Source organism: Lactuca serriola, chromosome 4, assembly GCF_051521515.1.
Source record: "Lactuca serriola cultivar US96UC23 chromosome 4, Lser_US96UC23_V15, whole genome shotgun sequence".
Taxonomy (NCBI): Eukaryota; Viridiplantae; Streptophyta; class Magnoliopsida; order Asterales; family Asteraceae; genus Lactuca; species Lactuca serriola.
In genome coordinates, this window is record NC_136411.1 from 14,800,113 (window position 1) to 14,823,889 (window position 23,777).

A 23,777-nucleotide genomic window follows, 5' to 3' on the forward strand; every position below is an offset into this window, starting at 1 on the left:
AACTAGCATATTATGATGTTCTTAATCTACAAAGTACTAGTTAGATGACATACCTTTTGATGTAGCTTGATGTCTTCAAGATTTAAGAGCTTAGCCCCAATAGTGTGGAAGCCTCAAGTGGAATCACAAATCACCAAGACACCTTGGAAGACTTTAGAGAATATGGATACTTGGTTCTCTCTAGTGAAATTGGCTAGCCCTTCTTAGTGTACCACACTAGTGCCAATTTCACCAACCAAGGACATCTTTATATAGTGTGGAGGATTAGGGTTAAACCCTAATACCCATGACCTTTCATTTCCTAGGATCCATGGGTTAAACACTCCATGGACTATCCATGAAAGCTTAGCCCAACCTAAATGAACTTGGCCCATTCCATATATATAAGAGTCCATATTTAATTAGTTCCTTTTGATCACTTAATTAATTATAAATTAATTCTTGATCAATACTAATTAAATAATATGATTCCATAATAATATATTAGAACTTATAATATATTAATATTAATCATAAACATACTATTGTCAAAAGATTATCCATATAAATTGTGTCGGTGAAGTGCAACCCAAATGGACCATGCCGGGTCGGGTCAAGTCTTACCAATTATAGTTATGGACTTAGACATTAATCCAACACCTTCTTCTTGACAAAAAGAATAGGCGCTCCCCATGGCGAACTGCTTGGCCGAATAAACCCCTTCCCTAGCAGCTCCCTGAGCTGCGAGGATAACTCCTGCATCTCTGGAGGCGCAAGGCGATAAGTCGCCTTGGCGATAGGCGCAGCTCCCGGAACCAATTCAATACCGAACTCTACTTGCCTCTCCAGAGGCACACCCGACAACTCCTCTGGAAACACATCCAAAAACTCACGAACTATTGAGACCTCATCAACTGACCTCGGTCCATCTGAATCAACCCTCGCCATACACCGTAAGAACTCCCACACTAGGGTCTCGAATCGTCACCAATTGACGCTCGCAGTCTATCACAGCTCCATATCGGCTCAACCAATCCATACCCACTATAACACACACGTACCCCATCACGATTGGAACCAGATCTATCAGAAACTCCACACTGAAGATCTCAAGGACACATCCTCGAATCACATCCGAAGCATACACTGCTTGCTCATCAGCTATGGAAACTCGCAGAGGCCGATCCAACGCCTCTCGACGGATACTAATATGTTGACAAAAAGCTACTGAAACGAACGACCGACTCGCACCCGAGTCAAATAATACCAAAGCAAGCACATAACTCACAAGAAAAGTACCTACGCACATCATCATATAAGCATAAAAACTCAACTCAAATAAAAGATGAAAAGAGAATACATACCATCCACTACATCGGGCGCCGCGCGGACCTCTTCCGCAGTCAAATGAAATGCTCTCCCACGAGCCTTCGGGGCCTCGGCCTTCACCGGTCGAACCTCGGTAGCCCTAGCTGCAGGCGTAGATCCCTGCGCTGACCCTTGAAGAAGCTGAGGGAACTCGACCTTCCGATGGCCGGTCTGGTTGCAATGAAAGCAAACCGAAAATCCCTTGGGGCAATCCCTCGCGATATTCCCCTCCTTCCCACACTTGTAGCATAGTCCAGCCCTGCACGACCCCTCATGACTCTTACCGCACTTCCCACAAGTGCGGCCCTTTGCGCCCCCAGATCTCGAATCAGCGGGTCTAGCCCGCTTGGCTGCCGGCTGAGACTGAGCCGGTCGTCGATCTGCCCTCTGTGACTCGACCTCCTCCCTGGCCTGAGTCTCCAACTCAATCTCCCTCTTCCGAGCATTTGCCTGGAGCTCAGAAAATGTCCGGTAAGTCGAGTTTGCCATGAACTCCCTAATGTCTCTCCTCAGCACACTCAGATAACGGCTCATATGAGCCTGCTCAGATGACACCTGCTCAGGGCAAAACATCGCCCTCTCATGAAACTTCCTGGTGATCACTGCCACAGAATCAGTACCCTGCTTGAGGGTCAAGAACTCCTGAATCAACCGTTCCCTCTCCACCGGGGGAACATACTCCTCTCTGAACATAGCGGTGAACCTCTCCTAGGTCACCTCGGAAATCTCAGCCAAAGTGAAGTTCGCCGTCACGAACTTCCACCAATCCTTTGCTCCCAGGCGGAGCTGGTTCAGGGCGAACCGAACCCTCAAGTGATCTGGACAAAAACATGTATAGAAACATCCCTCGATGTCAGAGATCCATCTCATAGCGGAAATCGGGTCTTGCGTCCCGTCGAACTCTGGTGGGTTCGTGTTGCTGAACTCCTGGAACAACAACGAGTCACCTCCGTGAGGCCTGACAGCAGCAACAGCAGCAGTAGCTGCAGCTGCAGCAGCCTCAGTCAGCGCGGCATACCACTCATCAAAAGTCTCAATCAATGTGGTCTTGATGTCCCCAAACATCTCAGGAATCTCAGTCTGGATGGCAGCAGCCACCTCCTCGTGAATCAATCGACGGATCTCCTCATCGCTGACACCACTACTCTCAGGTGTGTGTCAAGTCCCAACCATGATGCCTCTGAAATACAACAAAAATTATCATAGACTCGATCGAGCATACACATGCCCAATGACGTAACCCTACTTGTCCTTCGTTTTCCAAAAGATTCTTACTTGGAATGCCCACTGATCCGTTGTCTTCAGTAGTATGGGCCCAATACTACTGACCACACCGCATTAGCATTCACTCCAAGTCCTCTTCCTTGGATCTTGGATTACAAGTACTCTATTCTCATGAGCTCCTAACTACTATCTACCCGCTCTCAAAGCATCTCAGCAACAGAAATCTCCTAGGCTAAGGCATCACAAATCAGGCCACTCTAGTCCTAATATGTATATCTAGCCTACTCTAGCATGCATAATGTAACATAACATATCTCATAACACATAATGTAAGGGTACTTTTGGGGATTCACCGTTCGGGCGCTGGCTGATCGTACACACGACTCTGCTCTATTTGTCTCAAAACTCTTTTTACTCTTTTCAGAAATTTTACCTCATTATTAAAATTTTCCTCAAATCCTCAGTTTGAGTTCAGATACGCCCGAAGATGCATCCGAATCCCTCAAACCAAGGCTCTGATACCAACTTGTAACACCATAAAAATTTGAAACAAATTTTCACTTTTGAAAACCATAAAATATCATTCACATTCATTTTAAAAACATTGTATCAACATTGTATCAGTACAAAACCCCAAGATCAGAATATATATAAACTCCAATGTGTGTGTGTACGAATCATGCCGGCGCCTTCCCATGCTCATCACTGGTACCTGAAACACATAACACAACAACTGTAAGCATAAATGCTTAGTGAGTTCCCCAAAATACCGCATACAACACATACACCACTCGAGGTTATAATACGACCCTCCGGTCGATGTGTCTCAGCGGGACCCTCCAGTCCCGTAGCTCGTTGGACCCTCTGGTCCGGTCATAGCTCATTGGACCCTCCGGTCCGGTCTATATCATCATACAACATACAAATATCACATAGCACATAATCTCATACATAACACATAAGACCCTCTGGTCATCGCATAATACCACTCTAGGTAACGTATAGTGAGAAGACTCACCTCGGTGTCTCGGTAAATATCTGACTCGGAAGAAGTGTGATTTAGCCTCAGTCTAATCACATAAAGTAATACTCTTATAAATACAACTGTACTCAACCCTAAAAGTCAACAAGGTCAACAGTCAAACTTTGACCCGACTCGTCGAGTGCATTAGGGCGACTCGGCGAGGCTACGCGTGTCCACTGACTCTCTTAGTCTCTCTCTTGGCACGTCGACTCCTCCCCTTACTCGACGAGTTACACCTGGCATGAATCGCGGGACCACCCCGACTCAACTCGCCGAGTCTCAAGAACAACTCGACGAGTTCTGCCTTGAACTCCAGTCCCCTGACTCTCCCTGACTCACCGAGTCATTCCCCAACTCGACAAGTCTACTCACTGAGTGATTTACGGGAAACCCTCATCCTACTCGCTGAGTCTGTTCTTCGGACTCGGCGAGTTCATGCCATGCACAAACTCCATAGGCCTCCTGAGGTCAGATCTGTTCCTTAAATTCATAGATCTGGCCTTCCCAAGCATGATAATCACGTAAAGTTCAGACCTTGACACTCATACAACATCAAAATGGTCTAACTTGGTGATTTAGCCCCAAAAATGACATCCCAAGCTCATGGCTCCCAAAATGACTCATAGGGCTCCAAGGGTTAAAGTCTCTGGACCTCTTTGGGTCCAGATCCAAGACATAAACTCGAGAAGGGACCAAATGCTCCACTCATTCAACCTCTAAAAGGGTTAGAAAACCCTAACACTAAGAATCAACATCAAAACTGAAGAAGGTCCGAGCAAAATACCTCAATATGGTCTCTAAGAACTCAGAAATCACCACAATCGCTCCTCCTCCAGCCTCCTCTTGCCTTGGTCACTTCCTTCTTGCAAAAATACCCACAAAAGGATCAAGAATGGCCTCTCATTCCTCACAAACGCTCTAGATCTCTTAGGGTTTCTCTCTGGGGGTTGGTGGCCGCAAATGACGTCCCTAAGGGACTTTAAATAGGTCCCAAACCATGGAAATTAGGGTTTCATTAAACAGCGTGGACTCGCCGAGTCCACTAATGAACTCGCCGAGTCCAGCTGTGAACTCGCATCCGAAATCGCGACCATACTCGGCGAGTTTAGACGCCAACTCGCCGAGTCTCCTCACAATTCCCAAAAATAAAAGAACAAAATAGGGTACCTGGGAATCCGGATGTTACACTACTAGTGAGTAAGTGGAAAAAAGACATTAATTGGACTGTTAAGACCTATGAAAAGCAACATACATGTCTTCAAACAAGGAAAATTAGGGCATGCAACTACAAGTTTCTCTGTGAACAGATTATTGACACAATGGAGTCAAACCCAGAAATACCACTTAGAGCATTACGTGAGATGCTTGAGAAGAAATACCAAGTTGGATTGTCAGACATGAAAGTTTATAGGGCGAAAATGAAAGCCTTGGAATCAATTAGGGGAGATTTTGCTGCTCAGTACTCGTGTCTAAGAGACTACTTACAGGAGGTGCAAAGTAGAAATCCAAACACCACAGTCAAACTTCAAGTGCAAAGTGAACCATGTTATGCATCTGAGACCAGGGTATTTGAACGAGTATACATTTGTCTTGGTCCTCTGAAAAGTGGATTTGCAGTAGGGAAAAGAGATTTACTAGGGCTTGATGGTGCATTCATGAAGGGTCCATACCATGGTATGATCCTAACAGTAGTGGTATGTGAATAATCATATTCTAGTATTTGATTAATATTTGACCATAGTTAATTGTTTGCTTATTACTATGTTTGACATGATAATTCAGGGTTTAGATGGGAACAACTGCACATACCCTTTAGCATATGCAATTGTTGAAGCATAGAACTTTAATTCATGGACCTGGTTTTTAACTAACTTAGGAGATGATCTTGGTTTGTATGCAAACTCCAACTTCACTTTCATATCAGACAAACAGAAGGTAAATAAAGTTCTCCATTCATTTTCATATGTATGTTTTACAATTCAATAAGCAAGTTCACTCTTTTGATGATTTAGGGGTTATTGCCTGCACTTGAGAAACTTTTCCCAGCAGCAGAGCATAGATATTGCCTAAGGCATCTTCATGAGAACATGAAATGTAAATGGAGGGGCAAGTAATTCAAGGATTGTCTTTGGAATTGTGCAACATGTACCACCATACCATAATTCAACAGTGCCATGGAAGAACTAAAGAAACTTAACAGTGAAGCATATAACTGGCTTAATTCTATTCCACCTAAGCACTGGTCCAGATCCTACTTCTCAGGTATATAATATTATGTTGATAAGTGTATAATTTTTAAATATAATCTAATACAATTATGTTTTATCAGGGAGGGCACATTGTGATGCTTTGTTGAATAATATGTGTGAGAGTTTAAATAGCAAGATAGTGAAGGGTCGTGATAAGCCAATTATCAGTTGCTTGGAGTTTATTAGGGAGTATACCATGAGGAAAATTGTCATGGTTCAAAAAGAAATTGACAAAGCTAATGGCCCATTAACTCCTACAGCCACTAAGACCCTTCAAAAAATTAAAGAAAGGGCAATACATTGTAGGGCAGTGTTCTGTGGCAATGGGAAGTACCATGTTGCAAGTGAAGGTACTAATCAGTGTGTGGTTAATATGGACCAACAAACTTGTTCATGTAACAGGTGGGAACTGACAGGCATACCCTGCAAACATAGTATAGCAGCTATATGGGATATGAGGCTCAACAATGAAAATGTTGGCATACCTGAGACATGGGTTTACCCAACATATTGGCTCAAGACTTGGAAAGAAATGTATGTCTTCAAAGTTGAACCTATTAATGGGAGGTTTTTGTGGGAAAAAAGCACATGTCCTACCAAGTTGGTACCACCAAAGTATCATGTCCCTATTGGCAGACCAAAAAAAAAGAGAAGAAGATCTGCAACAGAAGGTGATGGAGTGTCCACAAAATGGAAATCTGTAACATGCTCAAAATGTGGAAATTTGGGCCATAATGGAAGGACCTGCAAGGGATAATCACAGGCTGGGAATGGAACAGAAGAAGGTGCAGCAGGGAATACAACAGGAGAAGGTGCAGCAGGTAGCAGTGGTGGTGTAACAAAAGGAGTTGGGAAGAAGGGAAAAAGCCCCATGATTTGAGAATTTGTAGTTTGGTATCATGATCATGAAGGATAACTGTGCTTTTTTTAGGTATTTATTGTCGTATTACTTTGTTGTTATGTTTTGTATTTTGATACTTTGTTGCTATGTAGGATAACTATCTGTATGCCATAACACTATGTTGCTATTTTGGATGTCCCTTTATGTTAATGGTAAATGGTTATCTTGGATATTTAAAGTTTTGTCCCTTTTTATTGTTATATTGGATGCTACATGTATTGAATGGTATATTGCACATGTTGCAAATACCACATTTTCATTAAATTTGAACACCAACTGATAACACCACATTATGATTACACAACATATTGTAACTGGAATTGAAGGTTTTTCTTAATACAAATAACAATACAAAATACACATAACAAAATACTAACAACTTCATTACTAAACCTACACTTTATATATAAGGAGTGAAACAAAAAAAAAAAACCCAGCTAATAACTAGGTAAAGCTTCAATTTGCGATTTTGTTCTTCAAGTTTCATCCTAAACGCCATACAATCACAGTCCTGATCATAATCATTCACCCATCCTATGAACTTGCATAATGGTCCCTGAACCAATTAAAGTAGATGAAGAATTAGGGCAAAATTAGAGAAGATGAAGAACGAAATTAAAATCATTAACCTTACCTTTACTGTACAAGCATAGTAGAGTTTCCCATGGTTTCTTTTGCTATAAGATGTGCGAATCACTGCAGTGGCTCCACAATTGCATTTGATATCGATCATTGTTATCTATTTGGAAGAAATCGATCGAACGAGGGGAGGAGACGAAGGAGAGGATAGCAGAGGAAATAGGGTCGCAGTGTTTTCTAAGATTTTAAGGTTCAACGGCATTAAGAATGGACACAAACCCTGAAAAGACGAAAATGCCCCTGCGTGCAAGGCATGTGGGTAGCTTAAACGGAAGCCTTTAACGGTTAACGTGCATAGGGACTAACCGTGCAAGATAAATAACAACGAGGGACTGCCCGAGTTAAATTTTGAAAATAAGGACTAAACACGCTTTCTGGCATGTGCACGAGGGACCAACGGTGTAATTTACCCAAAAAAATATATTACAAAATTTAGTTACAAAAACAAATAAATTATCGGTTCTCAATGGATTGCTTTTCATTTATGTAAGAAATGTGTATGTATTCGGATATAGTAAAATCCTCATTTTAGAAATTCAATATGATGTAACTGTGTTTCTCTATATTTATATGTATGGGGATGCAATATGCTTATATGGACATAGTAAATTTATAGACAGTGAGAATTATAATGGAAATTGTCTACTGATCACATTGCTTTGTAAAACACAAAATGAACAGAAAGCTATTGATTTAGAGTTGGAAGAGAATTCATTGATGTTTAAAGATGAATTTTAAATAATATTATGGTCTCGTAACCATTATAATAGAAGAGTTTCATTTGATTTGAATCGAAGAATATATATATATATATCGGTTCCGACGGTTATCCAACAGGTAGCGGTTCTGAAAAATGAGAATCAGAACCGGTTAAGACGGTTCCAAAAGTTTTGGAACCGGAACCGGAACCACATAAGACAGTTTCGGTTCTGGAACCGGCAGTTCCGAGGCGATTCCGATTTTGAGAACGGGTACCCTGTTCTGTTGCTCACCTCTAAGTGTGAGAGGTTAAGAAGTCGTCCAACTGTTCAAGTATATAGCAAACGAGTTGAATTTACCCACTTTATAATGTAATATGATTATAAAATTATTCCATATAGTACACTATAGTCTAACATTTTTTTTTATTTTTTTTATTTTTTTTATTTTAAATATATTTTACACCTAATTTTTTTTTCTCAAAAGAGCCTCAATTTTTACTTATTTATTGTTATTTTATTAATGAAATCGGTTGCCACAGAATAAATTGAGTTTATTTCATAAATAAAAAAACCAATAAATGTGTCAAATCGAGATAATATATACATATCTAATTCATAGACTTCGTTAAAACCATCAGAATTTAAACAACTTCACTTATAAAGCTTAGGAAAAAAAAAACATCAAACAACTTATTAGTTTTTTTAGAAAAAAACTTAACACTAACAACTCCAAAACCACAAATTAGTTTACTCGTTTCATCGTTTTATAGCTATTAAAATCGTAACAAGAAATTAGTGTTTCATCATTTTATAGCTATTAAAATCGTAACAAGAAATTAGTGTCGAGTGAATTGACCCATAATGCGAAAGATTTTATTGTATTGTTCCGTAACAGTGTAATGTCCCAAAAATTAAGAGTAAAATTTTCATTTTTAAAACAATAAGTCATACAAATAAGTTTTTCCAAAACCAATCAAAGTGATTACATCATGTAAACATCAGAGTAAAAGTCATAAGTAGTTATTGCAGAAACTTTGCGGGATGCAATAGTCACGTCGGACCCTTCCCTCTAGAACCGAAAGTACTTGAAACCATAAACACGAAACCGTAAGCATAAAGCTTAGTGAGTTTCCCCCAAGATACCACATACAACATATACATACATAAATATAACAACACGTGGCTATGACGGGTCTGTATCAACCCCGAGTCCATAATGACTCTGTGTAACAACACGTAGCTGTGTCGGGTCTGTTTCAACCCCGAGTCCATAATGACTCCAAGCCCCGATTGGCTCCATGCATATAACATACAATCATACCAGTAATAGTCACGTAGACACATACAACCTACATATACAAATCAGTGGGCTGACATCGGTGCCTTCGACCCACAATTATGGTGAAAAGACTCACCTGAATCACAAAGCCGACTAAAACCCTAGCTCAAAGTCGTGCCAACCACAACTATCAACTGTCACTACCAAAAGATGGGTGATAAACACCTCCTAACAATCCACACAAGGTATACCTTAAGTCTACCTTCTAAAAATAGAAAATTGACCAAAAGTCAACGCATACAAAAAGTCAATAGTCAAAGTCAACGGACAACGTTGACTTTATTCAACCACCACGTCATGGCCTTCCTTGGCCACATCATAGCCCTTATACTACCAAACAAACGGGAAATTCCCAATCGCTACGTCGTAGCAACATATGGCCATGCCATTGGAGTTGAGATTCCAACAACTTAATGGATTAAGTTGTTTTATAAGATTTCAAAAGCTCCAAAGCTCAGATATGGGCATTCTATGGTCTAGATAGATAAAGTTTCCAACTTTATCGATCAAGACACCCAAAGAGATTAAGACCTCCAACCTTAGGTCCAAATAAGGCCAAATACCACAATGTCTTAACCATAAAGCTCTTATTCTGAAAAAGTCCTTAGCCCAACCACTCCAGAAGGGTTAATAATGTCAGATCTCTCATAAAGGTGGAAGCTTTATAGACATGTATATCCAAAACAGCTTGTTGTCCGTTTGCCATCTCACTCATTGTACAATGACAATTAATACATTAAGATTTAAATAAAAAAATCGTAAAATTTTCTAATATGAAGATGCTTCAGACTTCAAATGGTAATATAAAAAAAATGTAACACTTACCTTTTGATATGTTTCTATTTTTAGGTTTGTGTGTTTATGTTGTTGTTTATACTACACCCATTCTCACCTCTCATTGTTTCAGACACGAGCCTATTGTAAGCTAACCTCCACAGTATAGTTACGCATACTTTCTAATTTCTATAATATTATTATTATTACCATTTTGTACTTTTGGGCTTTTTTTCTAATCATGGCATTGCATTTTGAAAATCTACTCAATTATAGCTTTATTATTTCAATCTATTAGCTTTAGTTTCTCCAATCGTGTCATAAACAAAATTCATAATTAAGGCAACAGAAACAAATCAAATCGTTAATAAAACTTGGATCCAAATAACAACCAAAGAAAGTAACCTGAAGGATTGATCTCTGTTGAAAATGGGTTTCTATTTGCAGCGAAAAATGAATATATGAGTATCATTTTGCAATATTATGATGCATCAATAACCTTTCCACAGGAAATACTAATGTTTTTAGAAAGCCATAGTCATACAAAAGCCATGATTTATGCATAAAATAAAAACAATAATAGTAGCAATGTACTTATATGATACTTGCTTGAAAACAGTCTCGAGATGATCAAACAGGGGTAAAATGGGCATTTTTGTAAATTTAAGAAACCAAAGACAGCAAGCTTAGGAGTTAGGACCAAGTGCAGTTTTTTTTTGGATTTTGGTCCAAAGTGGGTTTTTTTTAGTTCCTGTTTTACCTATAAATCAATCTTCCCATTTTTATACTCCAAATTGCAATGGTTGGGAGTTGGGACTTACTTCCTGACTTCATGATTGAAGTAGGATTTCTTTTTGCATTAATGTCAAAGAATCATCATCATCATCATCATCATCATCATCATATTATATAATTAAGGGTATAAAGTCATACAAGGATCAATAAGATGGAGTGTTAGGTAAAATTCTTCACAAACCTAGACATCAGTAAATATGTATTTCTGTATTTATAACAGTTGTAACCTCCAGAAGAAGCCGGTGGATAAGTACACCACCATTTCCACTGTTGTTTATCAGCTGAAGGTCTCCATTTTAGGCGATGAAGGTAATCAAGAATAAATAAATAAATAAATAAATAAACAAATGAAGATTTTGTTACCATGTAAAAACAAGATCTTGGTGTGAAATCCATTTTGATTTTCAAGAACCACAGATCAACTCAAGATGAATATCTTCTACCTATCAAAATGAATTCAAATGTTTTTGGGATCATTCAGCATACACAATATTTGTAATGAATCCAAGAATTAAAACAATGAAACTGCAAGATGAATATATATTATTACCCTTCTCTTTCTTTCCCTCCCTCAGCTGCAATATGCTTTTCAAGATCCTTCTTTCTCCATAGTTGCCTCATTTTCCTTCATTAATTTCTTCAACTTCTTAACCCCCTTTTCAACCATACACCCCCTTATCTGTAACACTCAGTAGACTTCTCCCATCACATAGTAAAAAGCATCAAAAGTACATAAATAAAGAACTAATCATACCTCTGCTCCAAGTCCAAATCATGTTGCATTGTTTACTTTTTGATTTTAGATTTTTGGTCCCTCTGTATAGCTGATATTTGCAAATTTGGTCCCAAAAAGTTATCTTGCAGTTTTGGTCCTCATTAGAGATTCTTGTGACATTTTTGGTCTCTATTCCAAGTAAAATGCCAATTTTTGGTCCCCAAGTGGAGCTAAACTTTGCAATTTTGTTCACAAAACTATTTTGGGACATGGACCAAATATGTTACAAAGTCTTCAAAATAAGGACCGAAACTGCAAGGAAAGCTTTGAAAAAAAACAGCTTTACTGAGGGACCAAAAATGTAATTTACTCTTGATCTAAATTAATGTAAGAGTACACTGCAAAAATGTTCCCTTTGATTTGGGTCCAAAAAAAATTAGGCTTTCTTTTCACACTGTTAAATTCTTAAAGACAACCAATTTGCCCATACTTTAATTATTTGTATAGATGCACACCTGTCTATTCGAATTAGAAAATATTCAGCAGCTTTATGGGCCTCTGTAACAATGTGCATATGTTACCAACGCTCTCAGAAGAAAGAACAGAGTGTAACTATATGAAACTTTTGTTGCTGATTTGATTTATCTTTAACTAGAAAACTTGAAATGGGTACCTTTACATTCTTATCTAAAGCTTTAGCATATAACAGTTGTAATATATGAAAGATAATTTATAGTAGAAAATGAATCAAGCTATAAATTTTGTTACCATGTAAATAGAAGATCCTTGTGTCAACCAACTGGCATGAAATCCATTTCGATTTTCAAGAACCATGGATCAACCACATCTTTTTTACCTATCAAAATGAATTCAAATGACTATCTTTGTTATGAATTCAACAGTTAAACAAGAAAACTGCAAGATGAGTGATAGATTGGACCTTTGCTATTAGAATCACAAGGTTTGAGAACTGATCAATCTTAGGCCCAACCTCCATCATCTCGTTCTTTTTCAGAAAATAAACGAAAAAGACTTGCCACAATAAACTGGTAAAATACCCCTTTTCTTTGTTGTGATATGTCTTTGCTTTGCTGGAGAAAAAGTGTAACCATATTAACTATGAGACAAACGTACAACATAAATCAGAAAGAAAAAAAAACTATTAAAAGCCGAAATAGAAAGAAAGTGTAAGAGGGTTTTGGTAGATGTCACCACAGACAAAACTCAAGGGAAAAAAAAAGTTGCTGGTGAGAAAGTTTATCATTTTTCATCACCGCATGTTATGTTCAAAAGTTTATAACTTTTCAGATAAATTTCAAATGTTACAGGATATGGCAATCATGAAAGAAGTGACAAACCTTGTTCATGAAACATGGTCATTATCAAAATGGACAAAACAATACCTGCATATCTTCTATCCCTGTTAGAAAAGTAAAAGTTAGACAAACGTGTTTAAAAGTTGAAGCATTAATTTACACAAATTTGTAGTCCAAACTTGACAACCTAATTAAGGAACATTCAGAATGCATAAACTAATTAACATCTTATGTAATAAAGTAAGGTCGATGACTAACTATCTTACATAGGAGAAGGATTCATCTTCCTATATGACACCCTCAAGCCTTCAATGCGATCATTAAATAATATATCACAAACAAACGGAATAAGCAATTTAATTCTCATTGCTATTTCTTAAGTTGTGAGAGATATCAAGAATTGATTAACTGTCGTTGGAAGCCCTGAAATTTTAAAATCAAAATACATTTAAAAGTACAATGCTTCTATAATAAAATCAAACTCCAAATCATAATTGTTAACAACCTACCCATTGATTCTACCTGCTTTTACTCTTTATCAATGCCACTCCTCCCACATAAATCAATCACAAGGTTAAGTGAAGAGAAGATGTTTATTTAATTGTCTATTTACCTGCAGAAGAAGATTAATTGATCATTAGAAAACTTAATTTAATGCAAGATTCCAACCACTAAAGATATCTGCAAGCTTTCCCATAACCTCTATCACATGGTAATCTCACTCCATCAATATATATATATATATATATATATATATATATATATATATATATATATATATATATATATATATATATCAACTCTCAATTCAAATTTCCATTTCAAAGTAGAAATCATAAAAGAAAAAGAACCGAGTAGAAGAAATAGTACATCTTCCATACTCATAGACCAAAGTGACTTTTCTTTACTTCCATTGGGTGTTTATTTGTAGCTTAAGAAACTAAGCTCAGGACCTGAAAGACACATGCATGGTAGATTTAAACTTTCAAAAGCTATTTCCGTAAGCATCATTCTTCGATTAGTAAGATTCAATGAATATTAAATTATAATATAATTTAACTAACCTAAATTGTAATAAAAAAGATCACATTTTGGATATGTGTATCCAAGACCATCAAGAAAAAAAAGTTGGTTCCAAGATATCCTCCTAATTAATAAGGGAAGAAAATAATGAGTAAATCTTGTATGAAGTTTGATTTCAAAGCCAAAATGATAAATCTTGAAAATCTTATATGAATTTTTTGTCAATTTTTTTTTTTCATTTTTATCATTGTAAAAGTAAAATTGATAGGAAATGAGTATTGCTGGACCCAAATACCATTTAAGCAAGAATTTTATACGTTTTGTCTAGAAGGCCCAGTAAAGGGCAAAACAGGAAATTCACCTAGGTGGGCTAGGATTATAATAAACAGAGAGAGAGAGAGAGAGATTCCCTGGGCAATCTTTTTAGATTGTGTTGATCGTTTAATCAATTAGTCTATTTCATCATCTTCTTTCTTTTCAATCGTTCTCTGTTTGATCAAACCCTAATTTCTGTTCTTCATTAAAAATCAACTCTGAGAACAATATTATGAAAAAAGAATAACTTAAACTGTCATAAATTGAATATGCTTGAGACTTCAAATGCTAATATAAAAGGATGTAACACTTTCCTTTTGATATGTTTGTATCTGTATGTGTTTATGTTGTTGTTTATACACCACACCATCCATTCTCGCCTCTCATTGTGATGTACAACAACCCTTCAATACCTGCATATAAAATTAAATCAATAAAAATCTCATTTATTCATTTGAACTCAAAAGTAAAAGTACAAACAAACATCCTTTCATTCGAGTGGTAATGAGATTACAAGTTGCATCAAATGTCCAATTTGACATTTAAAGTCTAATCTTTAAGCAAAAACAACTTATAAAGCTACCCAAAAAATGTATAATTGTTTGTTGCTTTCCCTTGAATTCATAAAGTTAGTTTCTATTTATTGTGGTTTTGTCTTTGGCTGTTTCCTGTGACTATGTTGGTGATCCAAACCTGGTTTTCTTTGTAGAAATCAACACCAAAGTATTTTAAATTTGGCATATATAAATGTAGTCAGGTTCTAGATCTTTCGAATAAAATTGACAAAGCAAAAGAAAAAAAGTAATTAGAAGAGGGAGCCTTCCTTTTGGCATTTGACCTGTTCTAGTGTTAATCAAAGAGCCTTTTAGTTGTTCCCAGATAGCTCCTTCATCAACTATTAGAGTGTCAGGCATAAATTGTAAAATTATATCATCATCTGCAGCCAAGGGACAAATGGTTAGCATACGGGTTTTAAGAAGAAAAATATCTACCCCTCTGAAGTTGTTAATCTTAAAACATATATACTCTAGCAGCAATCAAAGTCAAACAAGTGTGGTATTTTAAAAGTAAAATGTCTGGATCGGTTAGATTTTCAAAGTGAAATTGTCTTAAGAGGACGAAAAGTAAGAAGTAAATATTTGTATAGGATAGATATGGAAATTATAAATGTTATATGTGGTTAGATTAGAATAATATAAATTCTCAATAAGGAAATAAGTAGATGTACGGTGTCTTACTCTTAATTGATTAAAGTTCAATGCATATACCAGGTTAGATTTTTAAAATATAGAGTTACAACTTAGAGTACGATGCTACAATTGGTTGTAATGCTATAAATGAAAACCAAAAACAAGCATGTTTAGTTTTTCAAAGTACAATAATGACTTAATACAACAAAATTATAGTACAATGTTTAGCTTTTTTCTAAGTGCTCTAAACTCAGATAGCCACAAAAGGGATAAATACATAAATATGAGCCTAATAACAATAACCCATGATGGCAATGTTGTTGTTAGCCAACAATAATATTGTAATAAGACTAAAATCGAGTAAACAAACAGACTAAATGCAATGGCAATGGATGAGAAACAATAACTTACCTAAATTGTAATAAAAAATTCACATTCTGTAGAAAACAAAATTGAGCAACTCATGTTTATTATATGCCACCTGTATACAAATCAAGCAGATACAAAGTCTAAAGCAACATAAACATCCATCCATGAATCCAAAATCCAATAAGATTACAGTAGAAGACTCACATCACCAACTTTTAACAGCTTCTGGTTGGCCAATGTGACCTACAGTTACAACCAAAGACAAAATACATTAGCACTTTTTATATCTATAGGATTCAGTTACCCCATCACTGAAGGTAAGAATTGAAGAATTGAAGTTAAAAGAGGACAACATAAACTATACAACCATATCATCATCATCATCATCATCATATTATATAATTACGGTTAGAAAGTCTTACAATGATCAATAAGTAGAATTGTTAGGCATTTCCTGTGTGATGTTCAGTTGCAGTAGTGTTTGCATATTATCAGCAGCTGAAGGCCCAATGCCCATCTATCTCCATTTTAGGTGATGAATGTAATAAAGAATAACAAGTGTGAACATAAAAAAGTTGCAAATTTTGTTACCTTGTAAATAGAAAACCAATATGTGTGATTGTGAAATCCATTTCAATTTTCAAGAACCACAAGCTGAACATCTTCTATCTATCAAAATGAAATCAGAAAGATGCTTTTAGGATCATTCAGCATACACTATCTTTGTTATGAATCCAACAATTAATTAAAAAAGAAAACTGCAAGATGAGTGATAGATTGGACCTTTGCTTCATCTCTGCTCATATCATCACAGCCATCAAAAACACATAAATCTGATGACCTGACATTTACAATGGAAAAAGGTTCTTTTTCAGAAAATAAATGATAAGACTTAAACTGGTAAAATACCCCTTTTCTTTGTTGTGATGTGTCTTTCCTTTGCTGGAGAAAAAACGTACACAGAACATCAGCTTCTTCTATGTGGTTCAAATCATATATAAATTTTGATAAAAAAAATCCAATTTTTGTACCCATTTTGCCGGATTTCTACATTTTCTTCAAAATCATAACAATCCTTGTGCCCAGCAGTCATATTTGGCTCTTTCTCCAACCACCCTAAAGCTGCAGTATATAAAAACACAATTAAATTTTAAAAGTAAATGTTAAAAAGTTAAATAAAGAAATATAAAAAAATAGATATAATACCTCTGATCAGTACCCTGTACAATCATCCTTCCATTAGAGTGGCAATGAAATATTTGACAGGTATGCCCCTCATCATCATGTGATATTTGAAGATTCATGTTTACACACCATTGGGTTGTTAGGAGTCTCACTACTCCAACTGGACCTCATGCAGCCAACCTGTTAACAAAAAAATGTTTAAAACATTAAAAAAAACAGTAATCAAAAGTTATATTTATGTAGGAAACTAACACCGTAACTTATTAAATCTAAAGAATTTATACCTCTGCTCCAAGTCCAAACCAAGCATCATCAAAAAATATTGAGTTTGCCTTGTGAAAAACACATCACTGGATCGATACAATGTTTCCTTTGTTTTTAGATTAAGTTACATTTTTTGGAGAGGTGATTTTTGGAAATTTTGTCCTCATATATTAAAGGTTGTTATAACATTTTTAAGCTCAGTTCCATGTGCCCTCCATTAGTCAAGTCCTTGTGCACAAACCCAAGTTTCCAAAAGTTGTTTGGTATAAACTTATAGAATAATTTCAATCTTGTATAAAAACATGGAGTCAAAGCTCTAACATCCATTTTTTTCAAACCTAAAATTATTAATATCAAGTGGTCACTCCCATTTGTATTTCATGTGTTGAGATAGATATCAAGAATTACCTTCATACCACCCAAAGCCATGGGAGATCTTCTAGCATATCAACTGATTAACTGTTGTTGGAACCCCTGAAATTTTAAAATCAAAATATAAAAACCCTAATAATATTAGCTTTTATGTAAAGATGTATTATAATAAAAACAAATTCCAAATCATAAATATTAACAACCTCAATCTACCCATTTATTCTACTCTTTATCCTATGAAGAATCAACAACTCCCACAGACATCAATCCCCAGGTTAAGTGGGAAGAGAAGATGTTGGAAGCCCTATTTCAATCAAAACTTCAACCCATAATTAGACAGTCTATTTACCTACACATGATTAATTAATTATTCATTAAAAATTAACTTAACACAACATATTTCCAACCACTACACACTTTTTTAGATAGATGCAAGCTTTTCCATACATGCTAATTAATTAATCTCACCCCATCAAATATAATTCAAATTTCCATTTCAAAGTAGAAATCATAAATAAACAAAAATAAGAACTGAGTAGAAGAAATAGTACATCTTCCATACTCATAGACCAAAGTGAATTTCTTTACAAGTTTTAGTTGCTTCCTTTGGTTGTTTATTTGTTGCTTAAGAAACAAAGCTCAGGACCTAGAAAACACATGCATCGTAGATTTAAAGTTTCAAAAATCATTGATCATACATCATTATAAACTAACTATATGAAGCATATAAGAAATACATGTATACCATAAGCATCATTCTTCAATTAGTAGGATTTAATGAATATTAAAACTTTTAAAATAAGTTGACTAACCTAAACTGCAATAAAAATTATCACAACAAGAAACAAAAGTTGGTTCCCAAAGACCCTCCTAATTTAGGGAATAGAAAATAATAACGAGTAAATATTATTATATGAAGTTTGATTTCAAAGCCAAAATGATTAACCTAGACATCAATAAATATGTATTTATGTAGTCATAACAGTTAAAAATATATAAGTATATAAGAAAATGAATTATGTTGTAAGCTAACCTCCAGAAGTACACCACTATTTCATGTGTTGCACTATTGTTTATCAGCTGAAAGTCTCCATTTTAGGTGATAAAAATAATCAAGACTAATTAATAAGTGAAGATAAAAAAAGATGCCGATTTTGTTACCAGACAGAAATATCCAATTTTAATTTTCAAGAACCGAATCATCTAAGTACAAACCCTCTACTCCATGGATCATCCACAAGATGAACATCTTCTACCTATCAAAATGAATTCAAATGTTTTATCTATTATCTATCTTTGTGATAGGATAGTTAAATATACTTAAAAGGGGTAAAAGGGTAATTTTCAAAAAGAAGTTTGTTAGAGGTTTGCTAATAAATAGATTAGAGGGGAGGATTGCATTGTTAGTCTCTAAAGTGATATTGGCTCATTGGCTAGGCCTTTGAGAGACGGATTCAACCCTGAGCATGCAATCATCCTATCAGGAGATTGTATATATTCTCCATTTTGTTTCATTCAATCCTCAATATCAATCATCCATTGATTCCTCATCACTTTGTTATGAATCCAAGAATTAAAACAATGAAACTGCAAGATGAATATATTATTACCCTTCTCTCCCTCCCTCTGCTGCAATATGCTTTTCAAGATCCTTACTTCTCCATAGTTGCCTCGGTAGACTTCTACCTGCACACAGTAAAAGCACCATCAAAAGTACACATTAATTACAGCTGCCTATCATTTACAATGGATAAAGGTTTTTTTTTCATCTCCTTCTTTTTCAGAAAATAGTTGACGTAAACTGCCAAAATACATTTTCCTTCTTGTGTTGTGTCTTTCTTTCCTGGAGAAAAACACCCATTTTGCCTGATTTCTACATTTTCTTCATAAGTTCATAACAATCCCTGTGCCTAACAGGGCATATTTGGCTCTTTCTCCAACCACCCTGAAGATGTATATAAAACGCAATTCAATTTTAAAAGTAAATGTTAAAAACTTAATAAAGAAATAAAAAAAAACTATACAATACCAGGAGCCAAATTGGATTCATGTACGAACACCCTTCCATTATAGTGGAAATGAAATGACACATATGCCCCTGATCATCATGTGATATTTCAAGACTCATGTTTACACACCATTGGGTTGTTAGGAGTCTCCCTACTCCAACTGGACCTCATGCATGGATTTTGCTTCCAACCTTTTAACCAAAAAAATATTCTATAATCTTTAATCAATAAACCAGCATAAACTAATTCAGAATAATCAAAATTCATCTTACTTTTTGTACAAGATCCAACAAATCCATTGCATAAGCCACACCCACAATGTTATCAATCCGATCCTCAAATACTTGCACCCTATCAGTCCAATTCAATAATTGTTGAATAAATCTTTCACGAAAACTTCCTTCTTTAACTAATTGTTTCAAGTTTACCCAAAATACTTCTGATGAAAATATACCAAACTTGCACCAGAATCAACCACATCCACATCTACAAGAGGAGTCTTATATAACATCCTTCACATGGGTTCCTTTTATCTCTAACACATGCATTTTCAGGAAATACTAAAAATTGGAAACAAAAGTGACATGAAATTTATGCATCTTGCTCCTCAATAGCCCATCTCAACTCTGCTACTCTGCAACCCTCAACATCAGCTTGAGTTCATCTTCTGTCACAGATGGCTCACTGGTGCAAAATTTAATTGGAAATCATTAATTTCAATGAAATTTAAAGTATTTAAGTTGAAGTAAATGGCTAACCTTTTCCCTTTTAAACCAACAACTTTAAGTATTCCCATTAAAAGAAAAGTTACTACTCTTCCAACTGGATATACTACAATTAAATTCCTATTTATTACTTGAGACATTAATTAATTTAATTCAAGATTTTTTCTGATTTACATTTGCTACAAATGAATCCCTCCTATAAAACAAAACAGAACACAAGGAACTATTATATTATACCATAACTCAAACAACTTTTGTTAATTAGAAAAGCATAATCACAATCAAAACAGCAAAATAGAGCAGTGAGATAAATTATTTTGATTACTTATAGAACCCTAGATCACAAGTTTAGAGGAATTCTCCCAAAACAACACACAAATATGAACATATTCCAAACAGATTCAGGAGAAGTCTCATGAAGAAAAAATTCGTATCTTGTATATTAAAAACTAGTTGTTGAAAAATTCAAACCTCTGTTTGGCTGTTGAAGACGTCATTAACTTCTTCTTGTTGTTCTTGATTATGACAAAAAACTCTCTCCGGTTATCCTATCATATAGCCATAGAACAAGATGTGTTAAATGATATTAATTTCACAAATCTAGAATCAATCCATGTGTTGATAAAATTAGTTTTCTCTTTTAAGTTGTAATGCGTCCGGTAAATTTAGTTAAACCGACATAATCAAAGTTTACAAAAAAAAAAATACGTCAACGAAAAGATAGAAGAGGAATGCAGGGTAATACTAGAAACCCCAATGAGAATAAAAAAAAAACAATTAACCTATGATTCTTTCTTAATCAAACATAAATTTTAATTTTACAAGAAAATTAAAATATCATAATCACTACTAGAAAACCCTAGAGAAAACTTACATCGATCTTGATAATTTCTTGGACTAGACAGGTGAATGAGAGTCTACTGAAAAGGTTGGGGGTGTTTTGGTCTGCTGCAGTGGAATTACATAGATCGCCATGGGTCTCTGAATATTTTAATTAGATTTGTTGAGAGCGGAATTACCGAAGAACGCAACCCTTGTGATTTCCATCGGTATTTAGATCTCCGGCAAAGAATGGCAGAGCTACTGGAATCGCTATGTGTCTGTGCCTCTTTGGGGTGTTTTGGGTTTGTTGGGAGTGGGACACCCGAAGAAGAACGTATAAATAGCGGGAATACTAAGCCAACCTTTCAACTTCTAACGGTTAAATTTTATAAAAGCTTTCCAAAATTAAGATCAAGATCTTGCTTATAAAGAAAGCGATATATTAAATCTTAGACTTATTAATATGTTAATTCTTGTTTTGTTGAGAAGAACTTAAATGAAATAAAATGTTTATTTATAAATGGTTTTTGGTTGTTGCAATGTTCAATCAAAGATTTTTGTTTGATTAAGAAAGAATCATAGGTTATATATACATTTTTTCAATCAAAGATTATATGAAATTAAATATATAAAAATTTACACTTATTTTGTTATTTATATGAATAAAATATTGAAACTTCTTTGCAATCAAAGATTATATGAAATTTTTTTCTACATATATATATTTTTTTCTGAATGGCAGCTTGATTGGTTAGGTGTTAGTATTACTACTCAAATTTTTGTTAGCACCAAGGATCAAACTTGTCATCCTTATCCTCGCAAACTATGAGGCTATTACCAATTAGGCTATTCCTAGTTGGCTTCTACATGTGAATTTTGACTTAGTGAGTGTAGTTTTTCGGTCACATACGGTGAGTGAAAGAGTGTCCAAATGGATCCATCAAAGGTTGAATGATATAAAGAAGAAATTAATGTTTTTCCAAAAATGAATGAGTCCTTATGCATTTTGGTCCTTCTTGTATAAAGTAAAACTCAAAATCTTAATGATCATGAGAGGTTGAAATTCTGAAATAAAATTGAGATTTTATGTAATATGTTGAATGTGTGAATCTCATATATTTATTCACATTTTCAAGAAACGAGGACCAATTCCCATTTCAATGTCATCTGACAGGAGCTCAAGAAACCACTTCTAGGTTTCCTTATTTTCAAGTGCTGCCACAGCCATTCAATATGATAGATATGATTGTTTGTAATGTTGCAAAACTCGTTAGGTATTCCCAGTGCGGTCGACTAGCGTCTAATGAGTATTCGATCTAGGCGATGAGCACTCGATTTTGATAAATTATATGAAATTAATTTTAGAAAATTATATATATATATATATATATATATATATATATATATATATATATATATATATATATAAAGCTTAGTAAAAATTATAACAAACTGGTTGAATATCAATAACAATTATAGATATTTTCTAAAAACCAAATCGAAATTTCCGAGTTTTCCAGTTATTTTCAATTTTGTCTGATTTTGATCGAGTTTGACTGATTCTGAATTTTTTGGACGATTCCTAATTAGGCGCCTAGGCCCATACCCGATTCGATTAATTGGTCGCCTAGGCCATGTTTTTCAACACTGGTTGTTTGCATCCCTACAAACAACTGCTAGCAGTTGACCTCTATATATACCCTTCAAAAAAAATAGCCATCTACTTATATTACCCTCATACAACCTTTAATCCAACCATCCTTCACTCCCCTAAAGCAAACATGGAATTTAGAAAAAGTAAGTTGTAACCCTTCTTTACTGCATAACTTGTCACAGGGTTCTTCAATTATAAAGGGTTAGAGAATTTCATATCTAAATTTGGAACTATTTTATAACATCCATGGTTCTCATCATCGACAAGAAACACTGGGATATTGTAACAACGCGTTATTTCAAAATCAGTGTATTAGTATAGATTAACTTGTAACTAGTTATTTTTAAAGTAATAAAGAGAAATTTTTAAATATTATGTACATTTACATAATCGACCCTCAAAAATGAAATGTTAAATAAACTTGTATGGGATGAATAAATTGGTATAAATTGTATCAAGGATTCCAAAAATATAAAGAACTCCCAAATCCGAGTTATAACGAAGGAGTTATGACTAATCGAATATCCGCGACAAAACTGACAAAACAATGTAAGCGTAAAAATTAAGTTTTCAATAAAATATTTTCTAACCTTAACTATCTAAATGAAAGTTGTATTATACGCTAAACCATGAAATTTTGTAAAAAGAACATCAAAATCTGACTTTGTATAAAGAAGTTATGATTTTTCTAAGTTTCGGAATGGCAGTAGACAGCTAAAAACTCGAAATAAAGATCAAGTGATTTTTAGCCGACACAACCTAAATGAGAATCGAAGCTCTCATCAATAGTAGTACAATAGTAAAAAGACAGACGAAACAGACTTC

At 35.1% G+C, this 23,777-nt stretch overlaps 2 protein-coding genes and 2 long non-coding RNA genes across 7 annotated transcripts; 2 read left to right on the forward strand and 2 right to left on the reverse strand.

The window, feature by feature from the left end:
* The first annotated feature begins 4,914 nt into the window (after positions 1-4,914).
* Positions 4,915-5,434, forward strand: LOC145098066 (uncharacterized). The gene is made up of 2 exons (XM_079035742.1): positions 4,915-5,289; positions 5,378-5,434. Exons 1-2 carry the CDS (start codon positions 4,915-4,917, stop codon positions 5,432-5,434), a joined length of 432 nt encoding a protein of 143 aa, XP_078891868.1.
* A 335-nt stretch (positions 5,435-5,769) lies between these two features.
* On the forward strand, positions 5,770-6,724 carry LOC145098067 (uncharacterized). The gene is made up of 3 exons (XM_079035743.1): positions 5,770-5,857; positions 5,925-6,544; positions 6,608-6,724. Exons 1-3 carry the CDS (start codon positions 5,770-5,772, stop codon positions 6,722-6,724), a joined length of 825 nt encoding a protein of 274 aa, XP_078891869.1.
* Positions 6,725-11,105: 4,381 nt separating this feature from the next.
* Positions 11,106-17,854, reverse strand: LOC145099958 (uncharacterized). 3 transcript variants are annotated; one of them, XR_013704725.1, is made up of 19 exons: positions 17,779-17,854; positions 17,128-17,286; positions 16,953-17,043; positions 16,831-16,863; positions 16,705-16,762; positions 16,513-16,590; positions 16,344-16,419; positions 16,126-16,164; positions 15,964-16,033; positions 15,201-15,299; positions 14,089-14,775; positions 13,895-13,977; positions 13,547-13,637; positions 13,291-13,447; positions 13,067-13,128; positions 12,649-12,799; positions 11,544-12,564; positions 11,357-11,436; positions 11,106-11,274 (listed from the first exon to the last, which is right to left on the reverse strand). It is a non-coding gene; the product is annotated as an uncharacterized LOC145099958 (long non-coding RNA). The 3 variants fall into 3 exon arrangements; XR_013704726.1 differs by having other exon boundaries at positions 13,112-13,128; positions 13,534-13,637; XR_013704724.1 differs by having other exon boundaries at positions 13,534-13,637.
* Positions 17,855-18,784: 930 nt separating this feature from the next.
* On the reverse strand, positions 18,785-21,655 carry LOC145099959 (uncharacterized). 2 transcript variants are annotated; one of them, XR_013704728.1, is made up of 8 exons: positions 21,351-21,655; positions 20,948-21,024; positions 20,180-20,435; positions 20,024-20,102; positions 19,772-19,942; positions 19,556-19,687; positions 19,353-19,428; positions 18,785-18,998 (listed from the first exon to the last, which is right to left on the reverse strand). It is a non-coding gene; the product is annotated as an uncharacterized LOC145099959 (long non-coding RNA). The 2 variants fall into 2 exon arrangements; XR_013704727.1 differs by having other exon boundaries at positions 20,024-20,435.
* Between the last annotated feature and the right edge of the window lie 2,122 nt (positions 21,656-23,777).

What these genes read in the sequence shown, in the direction of transcription:
- LOC145098066 (XM_079035742.1), top strand. Translation starts at nt 4,915, where the DNA reads ATGGAGTCAAACCCAGAAATACCACTTAGAGCATTACGTGAGATGCTT. An exon ending in GTATGATCCTAACAGTAGTG is followed by an intron (nt 5,290 to 5,377) that starts GTATGTGAATAA and finishes ATGATAATTCAG; the next exon opens with GGTTTAGATGGGAACAACTG.
- LOC145098067 (XM_079035743.1), top strand. Translation starts at nt 5,770, where the DNA reads ATGGAAGAACTAAAGAAACTTAACAGTGAAGCATATAACTGGCTTAAT. An exon ending in GTCCAGATCCTACTTCTCAG is followed by an intron (nt 5,858 to 5,924) that starts GTATATAATATT and finishes ATGTTTTATCAG; the next exon opens with GGAGGGCACATTGTGATGCT. An exon ending in TGTCCACAAAATGGAAATCT is followed by an intron (nt 6,545 to 6,607) that starts GTAACATGCTCA and finishes GGATAATCACAG; the next exon opens with GCTGGGAATGGAACAGAAGA.